Here is a 23,464-nt window from a genome sequence, read left to right on the forward strand (position 1 = left end):
TTATTGATAAATAAGCTAAAATCGGGCATGGGAGTTTCAATCTATTTTTATTGATATTATGAGATAAATTCGGATTTTAGTAAATAACTCCCTTAGAGTTATTTGAGCTTTTTTAGACCTCGAATGAACTCAAATGAACTCACAACTCAAATGGTTTCTAAAACACAAATGGAAAAAACTCAAATCAGTGAGTTCGGAGTTAACTACCCAAAACTTGAATTAATTGAGTTTTTGGGGAAAAAAACTTAAACGTTTTGAATTGATCGCGTTTTCGAGCGAAACCCTTTGAAAAAAATCGAACTTCATGAAGGCTATTAATATCTTAAAATGGTTTAAGGGACCTCTGCCATTGACTTCTACATGACCTCGACAGGTTTAGATGGTGTCTTTTCAGATTCTAGCTTCAGGGTCAGGGTATAACAAATCTGGAAAAATTTTAGGTTTTTTTTTAACCGACAGATAGATTTTTTGATAATAAATAACCTTGAAAATATGAATCATAAATTGAAAACACAACTCGAACCTTAATAAATAAACCCCATAATGATATACTAATTATAAGATTCTTTATTTGTCTAATCACTAAAGAAGTTGCTATGTTACAAATTAACTTTTTTCCGCATTTCCAAAACCCCACTTTATGAAAAAATATTTATAGCTATAGGGCAAATTCATAAAAAGGCAAGTTTTTGATCTCACAAGAAACCAGATTGCCAGTGCTTGTGTTGTGTAGGAATGTATTTCTCCTCTTATGAACTAGTGTCAACAATTTGTAGCATTAATTAAACTTCAATTAAACGTCTATGCCTAATAAATCACTGATGTGAATGGTGGGGGTTAAATGAAGAAACGGCAGTGCAGGATTAGTGGAAAAACTTTGACTAGTATTTTCGCAACGAGTCACTAACAATATAAAAGAATTGGATCACGGTATTGTCAAATGTTTATTTTTTTTGATCTGAAAGAATTTAATTTAGTTTGAGTTAGGTTTCCATGTTTTATATAAAGATTAAAACTATGTGCAGTTCCACACATCTGTTAGTATGTAGACTAGGAAAGAAAAAAAAAGAGGTGCCTGATTTTAGAATTATATGTCTTGGCTACAACTTTTGTTTTCATAACTACATCTGGTATTGCCAGAGTAAATAATATTTGCATTGAAACACCATGGCTGGTCTTAGCTAAAATAGCAGACTTGTTGTTGCTTATTCTTTTAAAGTTTTCCACTAATCCTGCACTGGCGTTTCAAAGATTTACATATTTCTATATAAATGCGATGTAATACTTGTACTGCCACCCCTACCTTAAAACCAGTTGTCTGATTAAAGACCAGCACTGCAGTCTGTCATTTAGCAAATATTTTATTTTTGTTATATACACACCTTTCTGTTAATTGTTATTATTATAAAGAATGTAGTAAGTAGGAGTGCTGCACATTCAAGTTCCATACCAAGAATAATGACATTAATCCAATGTGTTGGAATGGGAGTTACCTGTTGGACCCAAAGATATAAACTTTCTTTAAGACTTTTAAGTTTGCAAAGGTACCAAATGGTTCCATTGTCAATGTAGATGGTCTATGTGATGAACTAAGTATTATCACTTCATAATTCTTGAAGATAGTGGATTGAAATCCAAGGTAGTAAAACAAAAATTCAGTGCAAACTTTCATATACATAAAATATAAGTTCATTAACATATGTTTATATGATTAGCATCCAGTGATAATGAATGGCATTTTTGGGTAGGGTGGCGCCACAACTGTCTGATCAGGTTTTCCATGGGCAAGTTTTCAAATTGGATTAATTTATTTCTTCCCTATTTGGCAGTACAATGTCATTGAGAAACCAAGACCAAAAAGCTGTAAAATGAAGAGAGAGGGAAAAAGACATTGTCTTTTAATGAAAAATACTGAAAGAATGTTAATATATTTTAGAATATAAACATAGATAACTGGAAACATAGCAATATATGCCTAGAATAAGGTTCTCATTAATTTCCCTGCCCTTCCCATTCCCATAATTTCTAACAAGTCTCAGATGCCTTTAATGGGTCTGTGTGCTGAATGTCTTTTCTACACACTAGCACAGATTATTAAGCAGGAGCGTAATTATAGAGGAAGCAGACACCATGGTTGCAGAGGGGGCCTGGACCGTGGGATTGACTTCCTCTATAATCTGAGAAATCCTACTTCCCTAGCGCCTGTCTTTCATTACCCAGTGCGAGTGGTGGAGAGCAGGGGATGCAAGCTGGCGGCCAGGTGGAGGGAAAGCCAGGAAGGAGCTACTGTGTGCCGGGTCCCTCCAAAGATTTTTTTTTGCGTGGGGGGGAGGGTCAGCACAGCCTTGTAATCCACTGTTATTAAAGGTGAATATACCATATTCATATGTATAGACTTTACTACAGTTATGGGATCCATTATCTGGTAACCTTAACAGAAAGCTATATAACTATAACTACAGAAAGCTATGCAGATATTTTATCCACATTTTTAAAAAATTATTTCCTTTTTCTCTGCAATAAAAAACAGTATCTTGAACTTGATCCAAACTAACATATAATTAATTCTTATTGGAAGCAAAACTAGCCTGTTGGGTTTATTTACTGTTTATATGATTTTCTAGTAGACTTAGGGTATGAAGATCCACATTATGGAAAGATCCCTTATCCAGAAAACCCCTAGGGATTAGAATGTATACTAATAAAATGACTTTATTGACATCATACACTTCTACACTGCAACATCTGCGACATAAACCTTTACTTCCCTACATATTATCTTTGGAGAGGACGAACCTATACCAACTTAAAGTAAATTGCTCTAGGACTATACTTTACCTCCACCGCTGCCAGTCCAAAAGCTATTCCAATGATTATTGCAAGGTGCTTCTTGAAGAAGTCAGCGATTATGTTTAAACATGTCTATAAAAAGAATATATGTTAGTTCTAATTGTGAGAGTGTTACTGCAGGATAATATGAAAAAAAAGTCTTGCATCCAGCCATCAATCTCAAGTAGAGTCTCATGCTTCGGAATGTATATTAGAAGAACTATCTGGCCCTTCTCTTTGAGTAAAGGGGACTTATGTAGAGATGTCGCGAACTGTTCGCGCGAACATCGGGTGTTCGCGCTCGCCGGAAGTTCGCGAACGTCGCGCGACGTTCGCTATTTTGGGTTCGCCATTGTTGGCGCTTTTTTTTGCCCTCTCACCCCAGACCAGCAGGTACATGGCAGCCAATCAGGAAGCTCTCCCCTGGACCACTCCCCTTCCCTATAAAAACCGAAGCCCTGCAGCGTTTTTTCACTCTGCCTGTGTGTGCTGAAGAGATAGTGTAGGGAGAGAGCTGCTGCCTGTTAGTGATTTCAGGGACAGTTGAAAGTTTGCTGGCTAGTAATCGTTTTGATACTGCTCTGTTATTGGAGGGACAGAAGTCTGCAGGGGTTTGAGGGACATTTAAGCTTAGGTAGCTTTGCTGGCTAGTAATCTACCTTCTACTGCAGTGCTCTGTATGTAGCTGCTGTGGGCAGCTGTCCTGCTTCTGATCTCATCTGCTGACTGCTGCAATAACAGTAGTCCTTGTAAGGACTGCTTTTATTTATTTTTTTGTTGTTTTACTACTACTACTACTACTACTATAAGAGCCCAGTGCTATTAGTCTAGCAGTGTTGGGGAGTGGGACTGGTGTGCTAATCTGCTGCTCCTAGTAGTTCAGCAGCACCAACTTTAATTTCTTTTTTTTAATATTCATTTTTTTTTATTTTACTTTTTTTTATTTTACTACCGCTGTAGTAGTGTATAAGTTGACCTTTTAGGCATTATTTGCCCTGTAGGCATTATTTGCACACTGTTTTCTTCAACCCGCCATCTAGCTGTGTGACCTTGTTCACATTCTGTCTAAATATCCATAATATTACCGTCTCCAGAAAAAACACCGGAGTGACTTTTTTCAAGCAGCATTCATATATTTTACGTAATCCGTATCCACCGCTGTAGTAGTGTATACGTTGACCTTGTAGGCATTATTTGCACACTGTTTTCTTCAACCCGCCATCTAGCTGTGTGACCTTGTTCACATTCTGTCTAAATATCCATAATATTACCGTCTCCAGAAAAAACACCGGAGTGACTTTTTTCAAGCAGCATTCATATATTTTACGTAATCCGTATCCACCGCTGTAGTAGTGTATACGTTGACCTTGTAGGCATTATTTGCACACTGTTTTCTTCAACCCGCCATCTAGCTGTGTGACCTTGTTCACATTCTGTCTAAATATCCATAATATTACCGTCTCCAGAAAAAACACCGGAGTGACTTTTTTCAAGCAGCCATAATATATTTTACGTAATCCGTATCCACCGCTGTAGTAGTGTATACGTTGACCTTGTAGGCATTATTTGCACACTGTTTTCTTCAACCCGCCATCTAGCTGTGTGAGCTTGTTCACATTTTGTCTAAATATTGATAATATTATCGTCTCTAGAAAAACCACTTGAGTTACTTTTTTTCAAGCAGCATTCATATATTTTACGTAATCCGTATCCACCGCTGTAGTAGTGTATACGTTGACCTTGTAGGCATTATTTGCACAGTGTTTTCTTCAACCCGCCATCTAGCTGTGTGAGCTTGTTCACATTTTGTCTAAATATTGATAATATTATCGTCTCTAGAAAAACCACTTGAGTTACTTTTTTTCAAGCAGCATTCATATATTTTACGTAATCCGTATCCACCGCTGTAGTAGTGTATACGTTGACCTTGTAGGCATTATTTGCACACTGTTTTCTTCAACCCGCCATCTAGCTGTGTGACCTTGTTCACATTCTGTCTAAATATCCATAATATTACCGTCTCCAGAAAAAACACCGGAGTGACTTTTTTCAAGCAGCCATAATATATTTTACGTAATCCGTATCCACCGCTGTAGTAGTGTATACGTTGACCTTGTAGGCATTATTTGCACAGTGTTTTCTTCAACCCGCCATCTAGCTGTGTGAGCTTGTTCACATTTTGTCTAAATATTGATAATATTATCGTCTCTAGAAAAACCACTTGAGTTACTTTTTTTCAAGCAGCATTCATATATTTTACGTAATCCGTATCCACCGCTGTAGTAGTGTATACGTTGACCTTGTAGGCATTATTTGCACACTGTTTTCTTCAACCCGCCATCTAGCTGTGTGAGCTTGTTCACATTTTGTCTAAATATTGATAATATTATCGTCTCTAGAAAAACCACTTGAGTTACTTTTTTTCAAGCAGCATTCATATATTTTACGTAATCCGTATCCACCGCTGTAGTAGTGTATACGTTGACCTTGTAGGCATTATTTGCACACTGTTTTCTTCAACCCGCCATCTAGCTGTGTGAGCTTGTTCACATTTTGTCTAAATATTGATAATATTATCGTCACTAGAAAAACCACTTGAGTTACTTTTTTTCAAGCAGCATTCATATATTTTACGTAATCCGTATCCACCGCTGTAGTAGTGTATACGTTGACCTTGTAGGCATTATTTGCACACTGTTTTCTTCAACCCGCCATCTAGCTGTGTGAGCTTGTTCACATTTTGTCTAAATATTGATAATATTATCGTCTCTAGAAAAACCACTTGAGTTACTTTTTTTCAAGCAGCATTCATATATTTTACGTAATCCGTATCCACCACTGTAGTAGTGTATACGTTGACCTTGTAGGCATTATTTGCACACTGTTTTCTTCAAACTGCCATCTAGCTGTGTGTATTATCGTTTCCAGAAAAACCAACTGAGTTTTTGTTGTTGTTGTTTTTTTAAAAATAATGCCAGGCAAAGGCAGGCCGCCACGCAGAGGCCGTGCTAGGGGCCGTGCTGCTATGCAATCCTGTGGCCCTAGCAAATTGCCCAGTTTTAAAAAGCCAATGACCCTGAACTCCCAAAATGCTGAAGAGGTAGTTGACTGGCTTACACAGCACACCCCATCCTCTACCGTTTCTAACTTTACCACAACATCCTCCTCATCCTCCACTGCTATGGCCACCCCACGTAACACTTCCTCCACCACCGGTGCCCCTTCTTCACTGGAGTCAGAGGAGTTATTTTCCCATGAGTTTCTTGAACTGAGTAATGCGCAACCATTATTGCCAGAAGAAGATGAAGGAGATGAGGACCTTACACCAGATTTAATTCTGGCAGAGAACACGATAGAGATGGACATAATGAGTGATGAGGAGGAGGTCCCCGCTGCTGCTTCCTTCTGTGATGTGTCAGAAGAAATTGATGCATCTGAGGAGAATGATGATGAGGAGATTGATGTTTTGTGGGTGCCTAGTAGAAGAGAGCAAGAGGAGGGTAGTTCAGATGGAGAGACGGAGAGTCAGAGAGGCAGTAGGAGAATAAGACTTAGAAGAAGCAGGGAGGACAGCCCGCAGGGATCAGTAGGGCAACAACATGTATCGGCACCTGTGTTCAGCCGGCCAACGCACCCGCCATTGCCGCCAATGCCGCCAACTTCTACTGTTACCGCCAGATCGCACACTTCCAAAAAGTCAGCAGTGTGGGATTTTTTTAATGTGTGTGCCTCTGACAAAAGCATTGTAATTTGCAATGAGTGCAGTCAGAAACTGAGCCTTGGTAAGCCCAACAGCCACATAGGTACAACTTCTATGCGAAGGCACATGAGCGGCAAGCACAAAGCACTTTGGGAGCAACACCTCAAAGGCAACAGGCAAACTAAAAGCCACACTCCTTCTGGTCCAGCATCTTACTGCTCTACCTCTGCTCTCCTTGACCCGTCTGAACCACCCTCCACTCCGCCTTCCACCTTGACCACCTGTTCCCATTCCCAGTCATCTGCCACCAGCCAAGTTTCTGTGAAGGCCATGTTTGAGCGTAAGAAGCCAATGTCTGACTGTCATCCCCTTGCCCGGCGTCTGACAGCTGGCTTGTCTGCACTCTTAGCCCGCCAGCTTTTACCATACCAGCTGGTGGACTCTGAGGCCTTCCGCAAATTTGTAGCAATTGGGACACCGCAGTGGAAGGTACCCAGCCGCAATTTTTTTTCTAAAAAGGGAATACCACACCTGTACCAACATGTGCAGAGCCAAGTTACCGCATCTCTGTCACTTAGTGTTGGGCCAAAGGTCCATATGACTACTGACGCATGGTCCTCCAAGCATGGTCAGGGCAGGTATGTCACCTACACTGCCCACTGGGTGAACTTGGTAATGGCTGGGAAGCAGGGAATGGGTAGCTCAACAACAACAGTGGAGTTGGTGTCACCGCCACGGATTGCACGCGGTTCTGCCACCACCTCTACTCCTCCATCGCTCTCTACCTCGTCTTCTTCCTCTTCTTCTTCTTACTCTGCTGCTGGGTCCTCCTTCTCCTCCTCCACACCTGTGCACCCCCAGCTCCCCCTAGGCTATTCGACGTGCCAGGTACGCCGTTGTCACGCTGTCTTGGGGATGACGTGCCTGGAAAGCAAAAACCATACCGGATCTGTACTCCTGTCATCTCTGCAGTCACAGGCCGATCGGTGGCTGACCCCACACCAACTGCAGATCGGAAAAGTGGTGTGTGACAATGGAAGCAATCTGTTGGCAGCGTTGAGACTGGGCAATTTAACACATGTGCCCTGCATGGCACATGTGTTAAATTTAATAGTCCAACGTTTTGTCTCCAAGTACCCAGGATTCCAGGACGTTCTCACCCAGTCCAGAAAGGTGTCGGCCCATTTCAGACGTTCCTACACAGCCATGGCACGCCTTGCTGACATTCAGCAGCGCTACAACATGCCAGTCAGGCGTTTGATTTCTGACAGCCAGACTCGCTGGAATTCAACGCTCCTTATGTTGGAACGTCTGCTGCAACAACAAAGGGCCGTCAACGAGTACCTTTTTGAACTGGGTGGTAGGACTGGATCTGCAGAGCTGGGGATTTTTTTCCCCCGTTACTGGGTGCTTATGCGCGATGCCTGCAGGCTCATGCGACCTTTTGAAGAGGTGACAAATATGGTCAGTCGCACCGAAGGCACCATCAGCGACCTAATACCCTTCGCTTTCTTCCTGGAGCGTGCCGTGCGACGAGTGACAGATGAGGCTGTAGACCAGCGTGACGAGGAGCTGGAAGCGCGCGATTTCTGGTCGGAATCACCAGAACGAACCCAGGCACCTGCTGCAACGCAGGGAGAGGTGCCAGAAGTGGAGTCAGAGGAGGAAGGTGGCTTTGTGGAGGAGGAGGAGGAGGACCAACAGGAGCAGGCTTCCCAGGGGGCTAGTGGTGACCTTTTGGGGACCCCTGGTCTTGTACGTGGCTGGGGGGAGGAGACCGTGGATGATGCAGTCCTTGATAATGAGGAAGCGGAGATGGATAGCTCTGCATCCAACCTTGTGAGAATGGGGTCTTTCATGCTGTCATGCCTGTTGAAGGACCCCCGTATCAAGAGGCTTAAGGAGAAGGACCTGTACTGGGTCGCAACGCTACTAGACCCTCGGTACAAGCATAAAGTGTCAGAAATGTTACCAACATACCACAAGTCCGAAAAGATGCGGCATTTACAAACCAGCCTGCAAAACATGTTGTACAATGCTTTTAAGGGTGATGTCACTTCAGGAACTCATCAACATTCCAGGGGCAGAGGTGCCAGTAATCCTGCCACGAGCGCACCTGCAAGGACAAAGCCCTTTGGCCAGTCTGTAACGTCAGACATGCAAATGTTTTTCTGTCCAAGGCAGCGCCACAACCCTTCTGGATCCACCCTCAAAGAACGCCTCGACCGGCAGGTAGCGGACTACCTGGCATTAACTGCAGATATCGACACTCTGAGGAGCGATGAACCCCTGGACTACTGGGTGTGCAGGCTTGATCTGTGGCCAGAGCTGTCACAATTTGCCATGAACCTCTTGTCTTGCCCAGCCTCAAGTGTGCTCTCAGAAAGGACCTTCAGTGCAGCAGGAGGGATTGTAACTGAGAAGAGAACTCGCCTAGGTCACAAAAGTGTCGATTACCTGACCTTTATTAAAATGAATGAGGGGTGGATCTCGGAGGGTTACTGCACGCCGGAAGACTTGTTCTGACTTCTATGCAGCTGTCCTTCTCTTCAAGCCTCATGACTCCACACACAGCTGTCCTTTAGCGTCCTCCTCCCTCCGCCACCGTTACAAACTAGGGTGCAAACCCTACTGGTTTAATTTTTTCTGGCCTCTGTGCTTCAGTGGCTGCAACCAAAAAAAACTGGGCAAACAATGTGTACAAGGTCAACGTATGGCAAAAAATGACTATTTTCAGCATTTATATGGCATATTTTTTCTGGCAACTGTGCTTCAGTGGCTGCGACCAAAAAAATGCATATTTTCAGCATTTATATGGCATAATTTTTCTGGCCTCTGTGCTTCAGTGGCTGCAACCAAAAAAATTTATATTTTCAGCATTTATATGGCATAATTTTTCTGGCAACTGTGCTTCAGTGGCTGCGACCAAAAAAATGACTATTTTCAGCATTTATATGGCATATTTTTTCTGGCCTCTGTGCTTCAGTTGCTGCGGCCAAAAAAACTGGGCAAACAATGCCTACAAGGTCAACGACGTTGACCTTGTAGGCATTGTTTGCCCAGTTTTTTTGGCCGCAGCCACTGAAGCACAGAGGCCAGAAAAAATATGCCATATAAATGCTGAAAATAGTCATTTTTTGCCATACGTTGACTCAACGTATATGGCAAAAAATGACTATTTTCAGCATTTATATGGCATATTTTTTCTGGCAACTGTGCTTCAGTGGCTGCAACCAAAAAAACTGGGCAAACAATGTCTACAAGGTCAACGTATGGCGAAAAATTACTATTTTCAGCATTTATATGGCATATTTTTTCTGGCAACTGTGCTTCAGTGGCTGCGTCCAAAAAAACTGGGCAAACAATGCCTACAAGGTCAACGTATGGCAGTTGTTTAAAGAGAACAGTAGATTACTAGCCAGCAAAGCTACCTAAGCTAAAATGTCCCTCAAATCCCTGCAGACTTCTGTCCCTCCAATACAGAGCAGTATCAAGCAGATTACTAGCCAGCAAACTTACTATCATCTGTCCCTGAAATCACTAACAGCTCTCCCCCTACACTATCTCTTCCAAGCACACACAGGCAGATTTTTCAGATACATTTTTGCCCTTGATCCCCCTCTGGCATGCCACTGTCCAGGTCATTGCACCCTTTAAACAACTTTAAAATCATTTTTCTGGCCAGAAATTTTTTTTTTAGATGTTAAAGTTCGCCTTCCCATTGAAGTCTATGGGGTTCGCGAACCGTTCGCGAACCGCTCGCATTTTTGCGCAAGTTCGCAAATATGTTCGCGAACTTTTTTTCCGACGTTCGCTACATCCCTAGACTTATGGTATAGGTAAATTACACATTTTCTTACTGTAAATACAGATGCATTAGAAGTCATCATGGGTATGGGTAGCATGGGAATGCAACTGATCATAAACTTAAAAACAGATGCAAAATATTTTACCAATGAGGCTATTACACTTCAAACATCTGAGGATATGCTGCTGGTTAGTAGTACTTTATGCATCCAAATACATTTGCAGCATCAAAGAACATGGACCCAGAATTACATAGATCAGGTGACATTTTCAAAGGAAGAAAATTTAACAGGGGAAACATAGCTCAAGTTGTATCATTCAATATTGCTTTAAGAATCCAACCCTGAAGTTGCTGGACTAAATCATGATTTAAATCTTTATAATATGTGAGCAATACTGTTTAGATCACATTTGATGACAAAAAAAGACAAAAGTCCACCTCGCCTTCCATTGTAAACCCTCTAGAAGTCAATGGTACAGAGATATGGGGTCTTATTCATTAATGCTCTGAGTGAAAGTGCTAAGAGACTCAAAATTGTGCCACATCGTGCATATTCAGAAAGCTCTCTTTCTTGAGTGAATTATGTTAAACTGGAGACTTTGTGATGTATCTGTGCAGTAAATAGGTGCTGTATGGGCTGATAGTATACAGAGTATTTATTATATCCCTGTGCTGTGCACTGGTAAACTGCTATACGGTACTTCTCATCAATGTAGATTTCTCTTTATATAGATCAGGGTGTCTAGACTGGCTACATACAAATGACATTTACTACTGGGTACATTTTATTTTTCAGTAAACTAACTGCAGGTGATAAGATGGATGGAAGTACTTACCTCTTTATAGTATTTGTTCCCACCAGAACTGACGCAATTACCAGTTGAGGGACAGTTGCAAGAGGCGGGAACATTGGCACCCCAGTCAGTATAGCCATGTACTAGACCACAGCATTCATTCTATAAATGATATATTATATACATATAAACAACAATGGTTAATAATGTCATCAATATTCATTACAATGTATTCTGCCTATTGTATATTAAATCATATATCATAACAATCACGTTGTTATGCTGATTACATTTTTTTTAAGTTATCGGGTTTAATTCATTTTTTATTGGCTCTACAATACAAATATGAAAATAGATTAAGCCTGATGGAGTTTTTACCACTAGGAAATATTGGAGTATTAATTAAAAAAATAAGAAGCACGTTAAGAAGTGATATTTCACTCCGGTTTCTTACTACTATTTCACTTTCTAACTTTATACTCTCAGTATTAATGCACTGCAAAGCTATGGATTTTTTCTTTTCATCATCAGACCAACAGAGGTTATCAACCAAAAGCATGTGCATTGGGAGTTAGGACCAGACTGGCTTTCATTGTGTAAGCTACTGCTTGATGCTCCTGTTTGGCAATCACCACCACTGAGCCTGGGCACTGGATGTGACTTATCCAGACATGGGCTGCTGCCCACTGTACTAAGCTGTATATGTATTTACAGACCATGTATGGTGGCCAACTATAGGAGGGAACTTAATCTTGTTGGGAAGGGGAAAGAGGTACCTTTTAGTGTACTTTGTAAAATGTGTACATAGTTAAAGGGTTTCCATGTCCTTTAATATAAAAAAAACTAATGGTGGTGGCAGCTTTGCAGTTAAATATAAAGGGGACTCAATGGAGTTTACAAGCCTAAACAATTATTGGGTCTGCTGGAAATACATTAAAATATTTTTAGTCATACTCTCCGTTGACAATTTCTTTTGCTTCCTCCCTATCACGTTTTCCCATTTTATCCCCTTCAGTTTCATCTTTTTTCTGTTTTTTCAGCATCCATTCTGGATAGCTATCAATATTTTCTCTCTCCCTAGCTCCTTTTCTCACTACCACCCAGATCTTAGTCAGCATAAAATGTTATTTTCTGGAAGGGAGTAAACCCATGATCCTTATATCCCTACAGCCATCCCAACCTAACACATTCTTCAGACTGCCCTGTGCACCTGACTATACATCTTTACAGAAACAATTAAAAAAATACACAAGGCAAAGGTGAAAATAGATAAAATAAAAATAAAATATAAATTGCTGAAAAAAAAATACATACATATTGGTATATTTTCTCCAATTGCATATATTTCAGCACCAAATAGTGCTCAAGAAGCAGAAATAGATCTTATTATTTCAGCAAAGTACATTAGAATTACCTCTTTCTGGATAGTTTCAAAGCTGTTCTTAAAAATCTCATCTTGACCAGATAATGGGAGAAGTTTCTGGAAACTTTCAGTTAACTGTGCATCAATCTGAAAAAAAATGAATGAAAGGTTACCTTTATAACAACTATAAACCAAGCAGCAGATGCTTAATCAAATCAAAATGAACATACCTTTGGTTTATAAACAACTCCTAAAATTCCAGCAGTGATTTGAAGAGCAAGAATAAGAAATAATCCAATAAAGAACTGCAAGAAATCAGAAGAATGTTATCACTTTTTTGTTTTACAAGTAAGCCAACTAGAAAGGAAATACAATATCATGGGTTGTATGTAAACATAATATAATATATACAGGTATGGGACCCATTATCTGGAAATGCTTTATCCAGAAAGTTCAGAATTACTGGAAGGCCATCTCCTATAGACTCCATTTTAATCAAATAATTCACATTTTTTTTTCTCTGTAATAATAAAAAGAGTAACTTGTACTTGACCCCAACTAGGATATAATTCATCATTATTGAAGACAAAACAACACTAATGGGTTTATTTAATGTTTAAATTATTTTTTAGTAGATCCAAATATGGAAAGCCCCTTATCCAGAAAGCCTCAGGTCCTAAAGATTCTGGATAACAGGTCCCATATCTGTAAACAAGTAAGGGTAAAGGGTAGAAAGTTTGAGTAAATAGACATACAAGAGAGCTACAGAGGATACAGTAGAATAAAATTAAGTGGTCCTAGAACCAATAAAGTTTGAGGGATGCAGAAGGATAAATTTAAGATCTTGAAAGATACTGGAGAAAGAGGATGGTGAGAAACAGATTTTTGAAAGATAATTTAGGTAGGTAATCAAAATTGTGGCTGGGGCTAGGGATGCTACTAGAAGAAGAAAGGACAGGAGGAAGTTGAAATAGAGAGGGCGGAGAAAGGTTGTGAAAAGAGAAGGAATTTAGAGAGAAACAGAAAGGAACAAAATCAATTAAGAATGGGAGAAAGTCTGTGGGGCTGATTCACTAACTTCAAGTGAAGGATTCGAAGTAAAAAAACTTCGAATTTCGAAGTGTTTTTTGGGCTACTTCGACCATCGAATGGGCTACTACGACCTTCCACTACGACTACGACTTCGAATCAAACTATTCGAACTAAAAATCGTTCGACTATTCGACCATTCGATAGTCGAAGTACTGTCTCTTTAAGAAAAAACTTCGACCCCCTAGTTCGCCATCTAAAAGCTACCGAATTCAATGTTAGCCTATGGGGAATGTCCCCATAGGCTTTCCTAAGTTTTTTTGATCGAAGGATATTCCTTTGATTGTTGGATTAAAATCCTTCGAATCGTTTTGATTCGAAGGATTTTATCGTTTGATCGAAGGAATAATCCTTCGATCGTTCGATCGCACTATTTGCGCTAAAATCCTTCGACTTCGAATATCGAAGTCGAAGGATTTTAATTCCCAGTCGAATATCGAGGCTTAATTAACCCTCGATATTCGACCCTTTGTGAATCGGCCCCTGTATGTAGGAGGTTCTAAAGAGAGAGGGTAAAACTAGAAATATGTAAAGTGCTTATTTTTTCCAATAGTAATTATAAGATTGAAAAGAAAAAACATACAATATTGTCATACAAATTAATGCAAACACAAACCAGAAGCAGCAAGCACCGACTTTCTCTAATGGCCCCGCAGCATCCAAAGAATCCAAGGACCATGATAATTGCACCCACTGCAATCATGAGATCAACTGCTGCAAGCAAGCTTCCTCCTTCAATGTTCAGTTCCTGAAGCAGAGAAAACAAAAAGGAGATATTTGTGAATTGACAAAAAGCTTTGTATATAGTTATTCTGGGACATAGTTTTGGCAATTTTGTAGTTTTATACACTGAGCCCAGTGTATAGTTTATGTTCAATATGTTAGAAAATGGAGGGGGGGAACCCGGTTACCCAAAAAAAATTATACGGACCTTTGCAGGCTATCACTCACAAAAAAGGAAAAGATGCCAGCGTTTTTTGGGACTTGGAAAAATTTTGCACTAAAAATTGAGGAAGTCTTATGCACTCCATTGCACTTCACCTGGTCTGAGCTGGCGAAGGCAAGTCTGGCGAATGAGGTAACTTTCAGTAAAATCCGCATCCTAGTGAATTTGCGGAGTTACAGCAGTTCGCCAGAGCGAAAATTAGCCTGCCGTTAGAGTGCGAAGCAACGCTAGCGTCTGTCTCTTTCGTAGTGAAATGATGCCTGCGCCCGTTAGGAAATTGGCGAGGTTCCGTAATGATGTCACGCTGGTGAATTTCACTAGCGTTAGTCACTTCGCCCTTTAGAGAATCTGCCACCTAGTCAGCAAGTTCTGTAGAGTTCTAGCTATGAAAAATATGATGAAACAGATTAATAATTACACCTTTAAAGTCAGGTAGTGAGATAATACTTACTTTTTGCACATTTTTGCTGACTCGGACCCAAATTGAGACACCCAAAATTACACAGCCACAAAGCTAGAAAATAAACACAAACATTGGGAAAGTAACAAATAGCATCAATAGCACTATTGTTATTAAATATACCTCTGGATATAAATTCACAGTCTTCTCTTGTTGCTCATCCTGTAGCAAAGACAACATTTCTGCATGTTTATGAAGCCCTTTCATAATGTTGCCAACTCTTTAAAGATAATAAATTTGTGTTATTACTTTTCTGGACTTAGCAAAAATCTTTCATGCAACAAAACTACTATACTTATACTACTATACTTAATTGTCCCTACAAAGATTTTACTCAAATTGTGACTGTTAACAGTAAACCAAAATGTGCAAGGGAATAAAAGGGAAGTTTCAGTCCCCCCAGGTAGAAAAGCCTGGGTTCTGCGATGATGAACTAAATCGTATTTAAGGAAAGACAGCATAATGATCTAAGTTAGCACTGTTGCAGAAGTAGAAAGGCAGAAATATACAGGCTTGCAGTGACACGAATGGTCTCAGCAGAATTAGAGCACCTTTATTGATTTTGGGAAATCAATCTTTTTGGGATAAAGGGGGTTACCCCGAAACGTTGCATGCTGCTATTCATCGAATAAAACAGCAAGGGTTTACCCTGCTAGTACTACCTGTGTGCCAGTGAATTTCCTTTTGCATCGTCAATTCAAGGTGGGACGCCGATTCTGCCATTGCTGTGCACCAGGGACTATCTTCTATCCAAAGCTAGGGTGTGCGAGTGCATTTGCTAATCTTTCAGCAGAATTAGAGCACCTTTATTGATTTTGGGAAAGTAATTCACTTTACAAAGGGTTAAACCTACAACCTAATGCTTGTTATTTTGAGACTAATATAGTAGGACTTGCTTGAATACTGGACTTTGCTAGTTGTGACTGTTACCCTAGTAGGTTGGAATCCTGGAATCTTGTGGACAAGCAGAGAAAAAGACAAAAGCATGTTTGCTTACTTCTGGTGCTCCATTGTTGGGAATAAGGGGATATGGCACATCAATTTAGTGCACAGGAATGAGACAAAGTATTAACAGGGATGAAAGAGGAGCTAATCAAACCAGGGTTTGGAGGTAAAGGTGTTCTGGATAGAATTTAAAGTATGAGAAGTTAGGCAAGAATACTAATAAAATAAGGTGGGAACTTATTCAGGTATGGTATATGAACTGGGGAAGGGGTGGAGATGATAACATTTGAAAGACTGTGGCATATAAACCAGCATGACATGAAGAGTATTAACAGAGAACTGGAAAGAGACAGACTCAGTGAAAATAAGGATTGTGACTCATGGATGTGGAAAAATAAATAATGTAGGTGACATATGAACTGAGAAGTGTCATATTAACTGGTGTAGAAAGAGAGATGGCAAATGAATAGGAGATGGAGAGAGGAGGGGCGACATATAAAATGGGAACAGAGAGATGAATATGAAATGGAACATAGACATAGGGCATATTCATTTAAGATAAGGGGAGATGACATTACAAGGGGATGGAAAGATACATTTCAATTTGCACAATCTGCTTTGCATAAGAACACTGAGTACACACATGCATCACCTAAACATAAGCATTGCTCCAAGTCTCCATATATGTATATGTATTGTATTTTGCTTGTATTTTGCTCTTGCTTGTATTTTGCCAGTTGTTAACTAAAACACATATATGTTTCTTCTTCATCACCTGAAACAGTCAATGATAGGCTCCACTCTCTGGAAAACATTAAATGACTTTGTTCCTTATTCCCACCATTTGTTATGTATTTGATTAAGGCAGGTGGCTTTTGGCCATGCTGTGATAGAGCTCTAATCTTATCATTCAGACAGAAAGACAGGAGTTGAACAGTAGTAAAACAATATGCACAAACAGGCATTACTTCACACGCACTAAGACCATTTTAGAGTAAATATTAGACATTAGACATAGAGTATGTTCCAGTGAAGCCAACATATTTAAAAGCTGCAGAGCAGCTAATAAATGTCTGAGGCAGGGTTTCCGCTGAACTTGGGTGGATCGTCAAACACCCTAATGATGTCACTGACATGCAGATGTCTAATGCAGAAGTTGCAGATGCTACCATAATTAAAACTCAATGTTATTGCATCGATGTGAATATAATTTATTGATCATTTTAATATATGAATATTGTAACCTTGAAATAGCCATAAATATGAATTATGGGCATGGTGTTTCATGTGATGCCTTGTATGTGAATATTCTTGGTCTAAGAAAAGTCAGCCTGGCCTGCAAGATCTGTGCTCTCAAAAGAAATGGCAGTCAAGGGTCTTTATCAATGCCCTTGTAAAGACAGACTGCACTGCAGTGTTATTATATAAACTGTACACCCCATTTCATTAAAATATATAATAGGGATGCACCGAATCCAGGATTCGGTTCAGAATTCGTCCAGGATTCGGTCTTTTTCAGCAGGATTCGGATTCAGCCAAACCTTCTGCCTGGCCGCACCGAAAACCGAATCCTAATTTACATATGCAAATTAGGGACGGGGAGGGAAATTGTGTGACTTTTTGTCAGAAAACAAGGAAGTAAAAAATGTTTTCCCCTTCCCACCTCTAATTTGCATATGCAAATTAGGGTTCGGATTCGGTTCGGTATTCGGCCGAATCCAAAATAGTGGATTCGGGGGTTCGGCCGAATCCAAAATAGTGGATTCGGTGCATCCCTAATATATAAATATATAGTAGGGTGATTACATAGCACCAGACCTGAACAGTTTACTAATTCTCCTACAGCAGTAAGCGACATCTCCTGAGCTCCCTAAACTGTACTTGGGTTTGGAACACAATCAAAGCAGAAACTTACAATTCACCTTTACACCACAAGAAAAATATTACAAATGAATATGAAAGTATCTTTTTAGAAACATCTAACAATATTGGCTCCTGCAGAATGTTGGATCTTAGTGGCCCACGATTACAAATTACACCATATTCCAAGGTTGTAATGTTATAAAGTCAAATAGACAGTTTGCTTCAACAGCAAATTACATCATTTTGCAATTGTGGCTATGGTGGCTATGGTATTGATGGTAGTAATTATTAGTAGTGACATTACATGGCATCCACTCTTAACTGTGTGGCAGTGGGAATCTCAGTCTTCAGCACATAAGCCCTAGGGAGGTACAACAACTACAGTTTGGAGTTATTCATCCAGTTCTAGTGCTGCAACATTATATATATAAATCTTCTCAGATGTATTGGTATTTTTTAAAATTGTTTTAATAAATAAGCAAACCTTTGAGTCTGATAAAAGTTTGAATTTATTTGATTTGGAAAAAAAACTCCAAAAATCCACATATTTGAATATGCTATAATAAATATGCTTTAATTAGTTGTTCTAATGTGTGTGCTCCTGTGTTTCTAGAGAAAATTCCTACTCTGGCCTGGCATCTTGCATGTAATGCATCTGTGCCAGCTCATTTGGCAATTTTCTTTTTGTAGTTTCATAAATGTCAAAATAATGGAATAGTAAGTTTATGTTTAATAATCAAATATATTTAAAACAGTGACTTTCATTTTAGAGACACAATATTAATAATAATATTAATAATAAGGGTGAAAGCTAGAGTGTGACACACAAGGCCTTGTAATGCATGCTTCAGACTTACACAGTGAAGACATTTTGCCCTTTCAAATGAACTTGCAGAGGATTCACTTCCAAATAAAGATACTGTATGCTAACATACTGAAGTGTGTATATATATATATATATTATATATATATATAGTGAATAAAGTACTCCCTCTTGTAAAATATAAGGATATTATGGGGCCGATTCACTAACTTCGAGTGAAGGATTCAAAGTAAAAAACGTCGAATTTCGAAGTGTTTTTTGGGCTACTTCGACCATCGAATGGGCTACTTCGACCTTTGACTACAACTTCGACTTTGAATCGAAGGATTCGAACTAAAAATCGTTCGACTATTCGACCATTCGATAATCGAAGTACTGTCTCTTTAAAAAAAACTTCGACCCCCTAGTTCACCATCTAAAACCTACCGAACTCAATGTTAGCCTATGGGGAAGGTCCCCATAGGCTTTCCTAAGTTTTTTTGGTCGAAGGATATTCCTTCGATCGTTGGATTAAAATCCTTCGAATCGAACGATTCGAAGGATTTAATCGTTCGATCGAAGGAATAATCCTTCGATCGTTCGATCGTACTATCTGCACTAAATCCTGCGATATTCGAAGTCGAAGGATTTTAATTCCCAGTCGAATATCGAGGGTTAATTAACCCTCGATATTCGACCCTTGGTGAATCGGCCCCTATAAGTTACCGAGGAGTTTCATGACCATATAAAAACAAGAGGCCGAAGGCAGAGTGTTTTTATATGGGTCATGGAACTCCGAGGTAACTTCTAATATCCTCATTTTTACAACTGGGGGTACTTTATTTATTATAATACACAAATTTCAGTGAGTCATCTGACAGAAATGACATCAGAACTCACCGTTTATAACTGATGACATCAGAACTCACCATTTATAAGGATATAATTTACAGCATATTCATGGCTTTTGTGTATTTTATATATATACAGTATATATATATATATATATATATATATATATATATATATATATATATATATATATATATATATATATCACGTTCCAATGAGTATCCGCACTCCAATGCACTCTGGTATAGCTTCTCCAGCTGGGGTGCACGGTTAAAGTATATGTATTTGTATTCTCTGAAGAACCAGCACTCCCATATATAAAAAATGTCAGTTTTTATCCTTGCGAAAGGTCCCAATAGGGACCGAAACATTGGAATGCAACAGAAATAAAAACTGACATTTTTTATATATGGGAGTGCTGGTTCTTCAGAGAATACAAATATATATATATATATATATATATATATATATATACATATATATATATATATATATAACTGGAGGTCATTTGGAGCGTTTGAACTTGATGGACTATTGTCCAAGTCAGGATAGTTACTTGGACAATAAACAACATTGGAATGCAACAGAAATAAAAACTGACATTTTTTATATATGGGAGTGCTGGTTCTTCAGAGAATACAAATATATATATATATATATATATATATATATATATATATATATATATAACTGGAGGTCATTTGGAGCGTTTGAACTTGATGGACTATTGTCCAAGTCAGGATAGTTACATCTGTGCAATTGTACGAAAACATCTTTTTCTCTATATAAAGATAAGCATGGAATTTAATATTTTTGTTATTTGGTTGCCTGACTGCAAACATCAGGCTGTAAATATCTCAGTGATGATTATTTATGCTTATCTTTAGTTATTATGGAGGTAGTTTCACCTGTAGTTCATGATGTATAACTATGTTTCCCACTTCCTCATTTGATATACAGTAAAACTGTTGTATATTTATATGTGAAAGCCACATCTTTTTACAACTTTTCGATAGGTTGAGCAGGGAACATTTTAGGGATCACATGGCAGCAGTTGCAGATAACAAGACTGGGGAAAAGTTCAGTTATGTATCATAAATGTAATTATTGCTTATACATGCAGCTCCTGCAGTAGATTTAACAAAAAAACCTTCATGACTATAATAGTTAACTTTTTGAAAACTTAGCTTGCTTTTGGTTTCAAAAATGGTCTTCCTTTTTGGCTAAAGCATTTGGATATTCTCCTGGCTCTTGCTACATGATCATCAGCTCAAATGGCTTCCTAACCAGAGCAAGTTACCCACAGCCTCCTCAGTAAGATGCTTTCTTCTAGATGGCTTAGCTCCCACCTATCTAGGTATCTCAGCCAGGAATCCCCAGAAGTCTGTTTATTAAGGAAAGGTTATTCTCTTGTTGGGTTGCAGCCTAGAACATTTGTTTTTCACCATATCATTTCTTTGAGAAAATAAAACCTACAGCAAAGGTTAATCTGGGCCACACAGGGAGGCCCATTTGTCAACATTCTCATTTTAGTGGTTTTAGAGCTTTTTGAAACCTCAAATAAACGCATTTGTAAATGTAAATATTTAAAATCCCAAAAGTCTGAATGGCTAAAGAAAGGTCCAAAATGATCAGCACAGTTCCCACTGATTTCTATAGGACTTCGACTTGTCGAAGTTTTGTACTAGAGGTTTTTTGTGGTTTTTTACACTTCTCGAAGTTTTATTAGAAAAATAGAAAAACATGGTTTTGTTTTATTTGTGAAAAAAATAGAAATTTGAATGTCAGCAGATAGGCCCTTTATTCTTACTCTTCATTATCCCAAAGCCCACATAATTCCAGAAACTTTCAAAATGTTGATAAACATTTCTCCTTACTTTGTAAAATATATATTTTCATCACTTTAAGTGGTAAAACCACTTAATGAGGCTATTTTAGAAACCAATAATGTTTACAATATTTGTCACCCTTTTTTCCCTCTTGGCACATAGGAAAGGGTGTTAAAACAGGGTGAGAAAAGAGTAAACACAGTCATTGCAGGAAGTTAGCCAAAGGTGTCTGACTTATGCTTTTAATGCCTTGCGACATTATGGGCCAGTTCAATTAGATGAGAAAGACTTATCTTCTTATTCAATTTCAGATTGTCCCATAGAGCCAGATGCAATTCAATGAGAAAAACTTCACTCACTGTTAATCACATGAAAACTCTATGAAAGTCAATGGAAAAAAAACAGAAAACAGATAAACCATAATAACCAAAATAACATTTTCTCATTGGTTTGAGACCATAACATGCTGTTCTTTTAAAATAACTAATTATCCCGGACCCAACTATAAATGCAACAGCGGATATTTCCAACAGCAGAAGCTACATGTATAGGTTCACTTCCCAACTAATTGTGTGACAGTAACCAAACACATTTTGGGGCCTGAATTCCCTTTTTATAGTATAGAACGTAAATAGAGAATAAAAGGGTCAATACATGCCTGTGTTTAAATGGAAATATTGAAAAAAATGTGTTCTACATTTTCCTTTAATTTAAGAAAAACATATTTGTTTGTTTTATGTTACTATCCATGACAAAACTAATTGTGTTTGTTTTTACACAACCCAAACAAGTTTAAAATGAAGCTTTATTCAGTTGCTCTGTCTTTGCTCTAATTAATACAACAAATGAAAACAATGTTATTGAGTACCTCCCTCTACTCTTATGTAACGATTTGTGGTGAGAAAAACATTGGAGAACGCTTAAATCTTATACTCATTATCTGGGCAGCATAGTGGGAATACTAAAAGGGCATTTTGGGATACCTTTGGTATCATTATGGGTTTATATATATCTATATCTATATCTATATATATATATATATATATATATATATATATATATATATATATATATAAATCCTTCGTGATCCGCACTGGAATCAAAAAAGCCACCTAGGTGCTACTCACATAAACATGTATGCATATAAGTCCGAGAAGCATGAGTGCACACTGGGGTTTACTTAAAAATATAATTTTATTTAGTTACATTAAAACAGGTCAACGTTTCGGTCCAAGCCTAGGACCTTTATCATATATATAAATATAGAACTCGAATAGGTACCCGTACACGGTGGGTGTGTACCTATTGGAGTTCTGGATTTGGCAATCTACACACAGCACCCGGTGAATGACTACACAACGACGTGTGCGGAGTTTTACGGTGTATATATATATATATATATATATATATATATAAATAAATATATATATGTGTGTGTGTGTATATATAGCTACATGAACTATATATATATATATATATTTTTTTTTTTACATCTTTGTCATAAGTGATGCGTTTGGCACAATACAATACATACTAAAATAGCAGAATGTATTTATAAATTGCATATATATCAATCCCAATCCCAGTTGGTATGCACATGCCTAAAAGGTATAGTAGGGAAAAGCACTGAAACTATCAACTATAACTATATCAACTATCATTGCCTATGGGGGATACTGCAACAACTGTAACACAAAGATTAGCATTTACATACATGCCATGCTTACCATTGTTACGACACAGTGAAAATTACAAAAATCATGTTTTAGGAACTTTGCCCATCTGATAGAGTGCCCATAGGGGCACGTGTGTTCTTCCCCTATGAATACAACACTGCATTCGGCAGGGACAGGCCTAATTAGCTGCCCATACCATTGCAGAGTTATTAAATCAATTAAAACAGTTACTTACCCAAAATAAAAAGTTGAATGCGAACATGGAATATTTGATGCACTTGCTAACCCCAGCCATTTTGGTCTGAAGGATGTGGGAAACGAAGAGCTTCTTGAATGGGTGTTGTAGCTCTGGAATATGAAGCACACATATACTGTAGATGTCTAATGTGTTCCATTCAGATGCGTGTAGCTATGCAAATAAAGCCTTGTGCTAAACATTAACCATAATAGTGGATGTATGCCAATTCTTACTGTCTCCAACTGTTACAAACAACTTACTAACTAATTA

The 23,464-nt window shown here is 38.6% G+C and overlaps 1 protein-coding gene across 1 annotated transcript; it reads right to left on the reverse strand.

The window, feature by feature from the left end:
- Positions 1-1,351: 1,351 nt before the first annotated feature.
- On the reverse strand, positions 1,352-23,306 carry tspan8.L (tetraspanin 8 L homeolog). Its single transcript, NM_001087390.1, is given in 8 exon segments — positions 1,352-1,861; positions 2,839-2,922; positions 11,174-11,293; positions 12,546-12,641; positions 12,725-12,799; positions 14,200-14,331; positions 14,981-15,043; positions 23,192-23,306. Coding segments are annotated over 8 exon segments (684 nt in total). The 5' UTR covers positions 23,252-23,306; the 3' UTR covers positions 1,352-1,807.
- Positions 23,307-23,464: the final 158 nt, after the last annotated feature.

This window comes from Xenopus laevis, chromosome 3L (genome assembly GCF_017654675.1).
Source record: "Xenopus laevis strain J_2021 chromosome 3L, Xenopus_laevis_v10.1, whole genome shotgun sequence".
NCBI lineage: Eukaryota > Metazoa > Chordata > Amphibia > Anura > Pipidae > Xenopus > Xenopus laevis.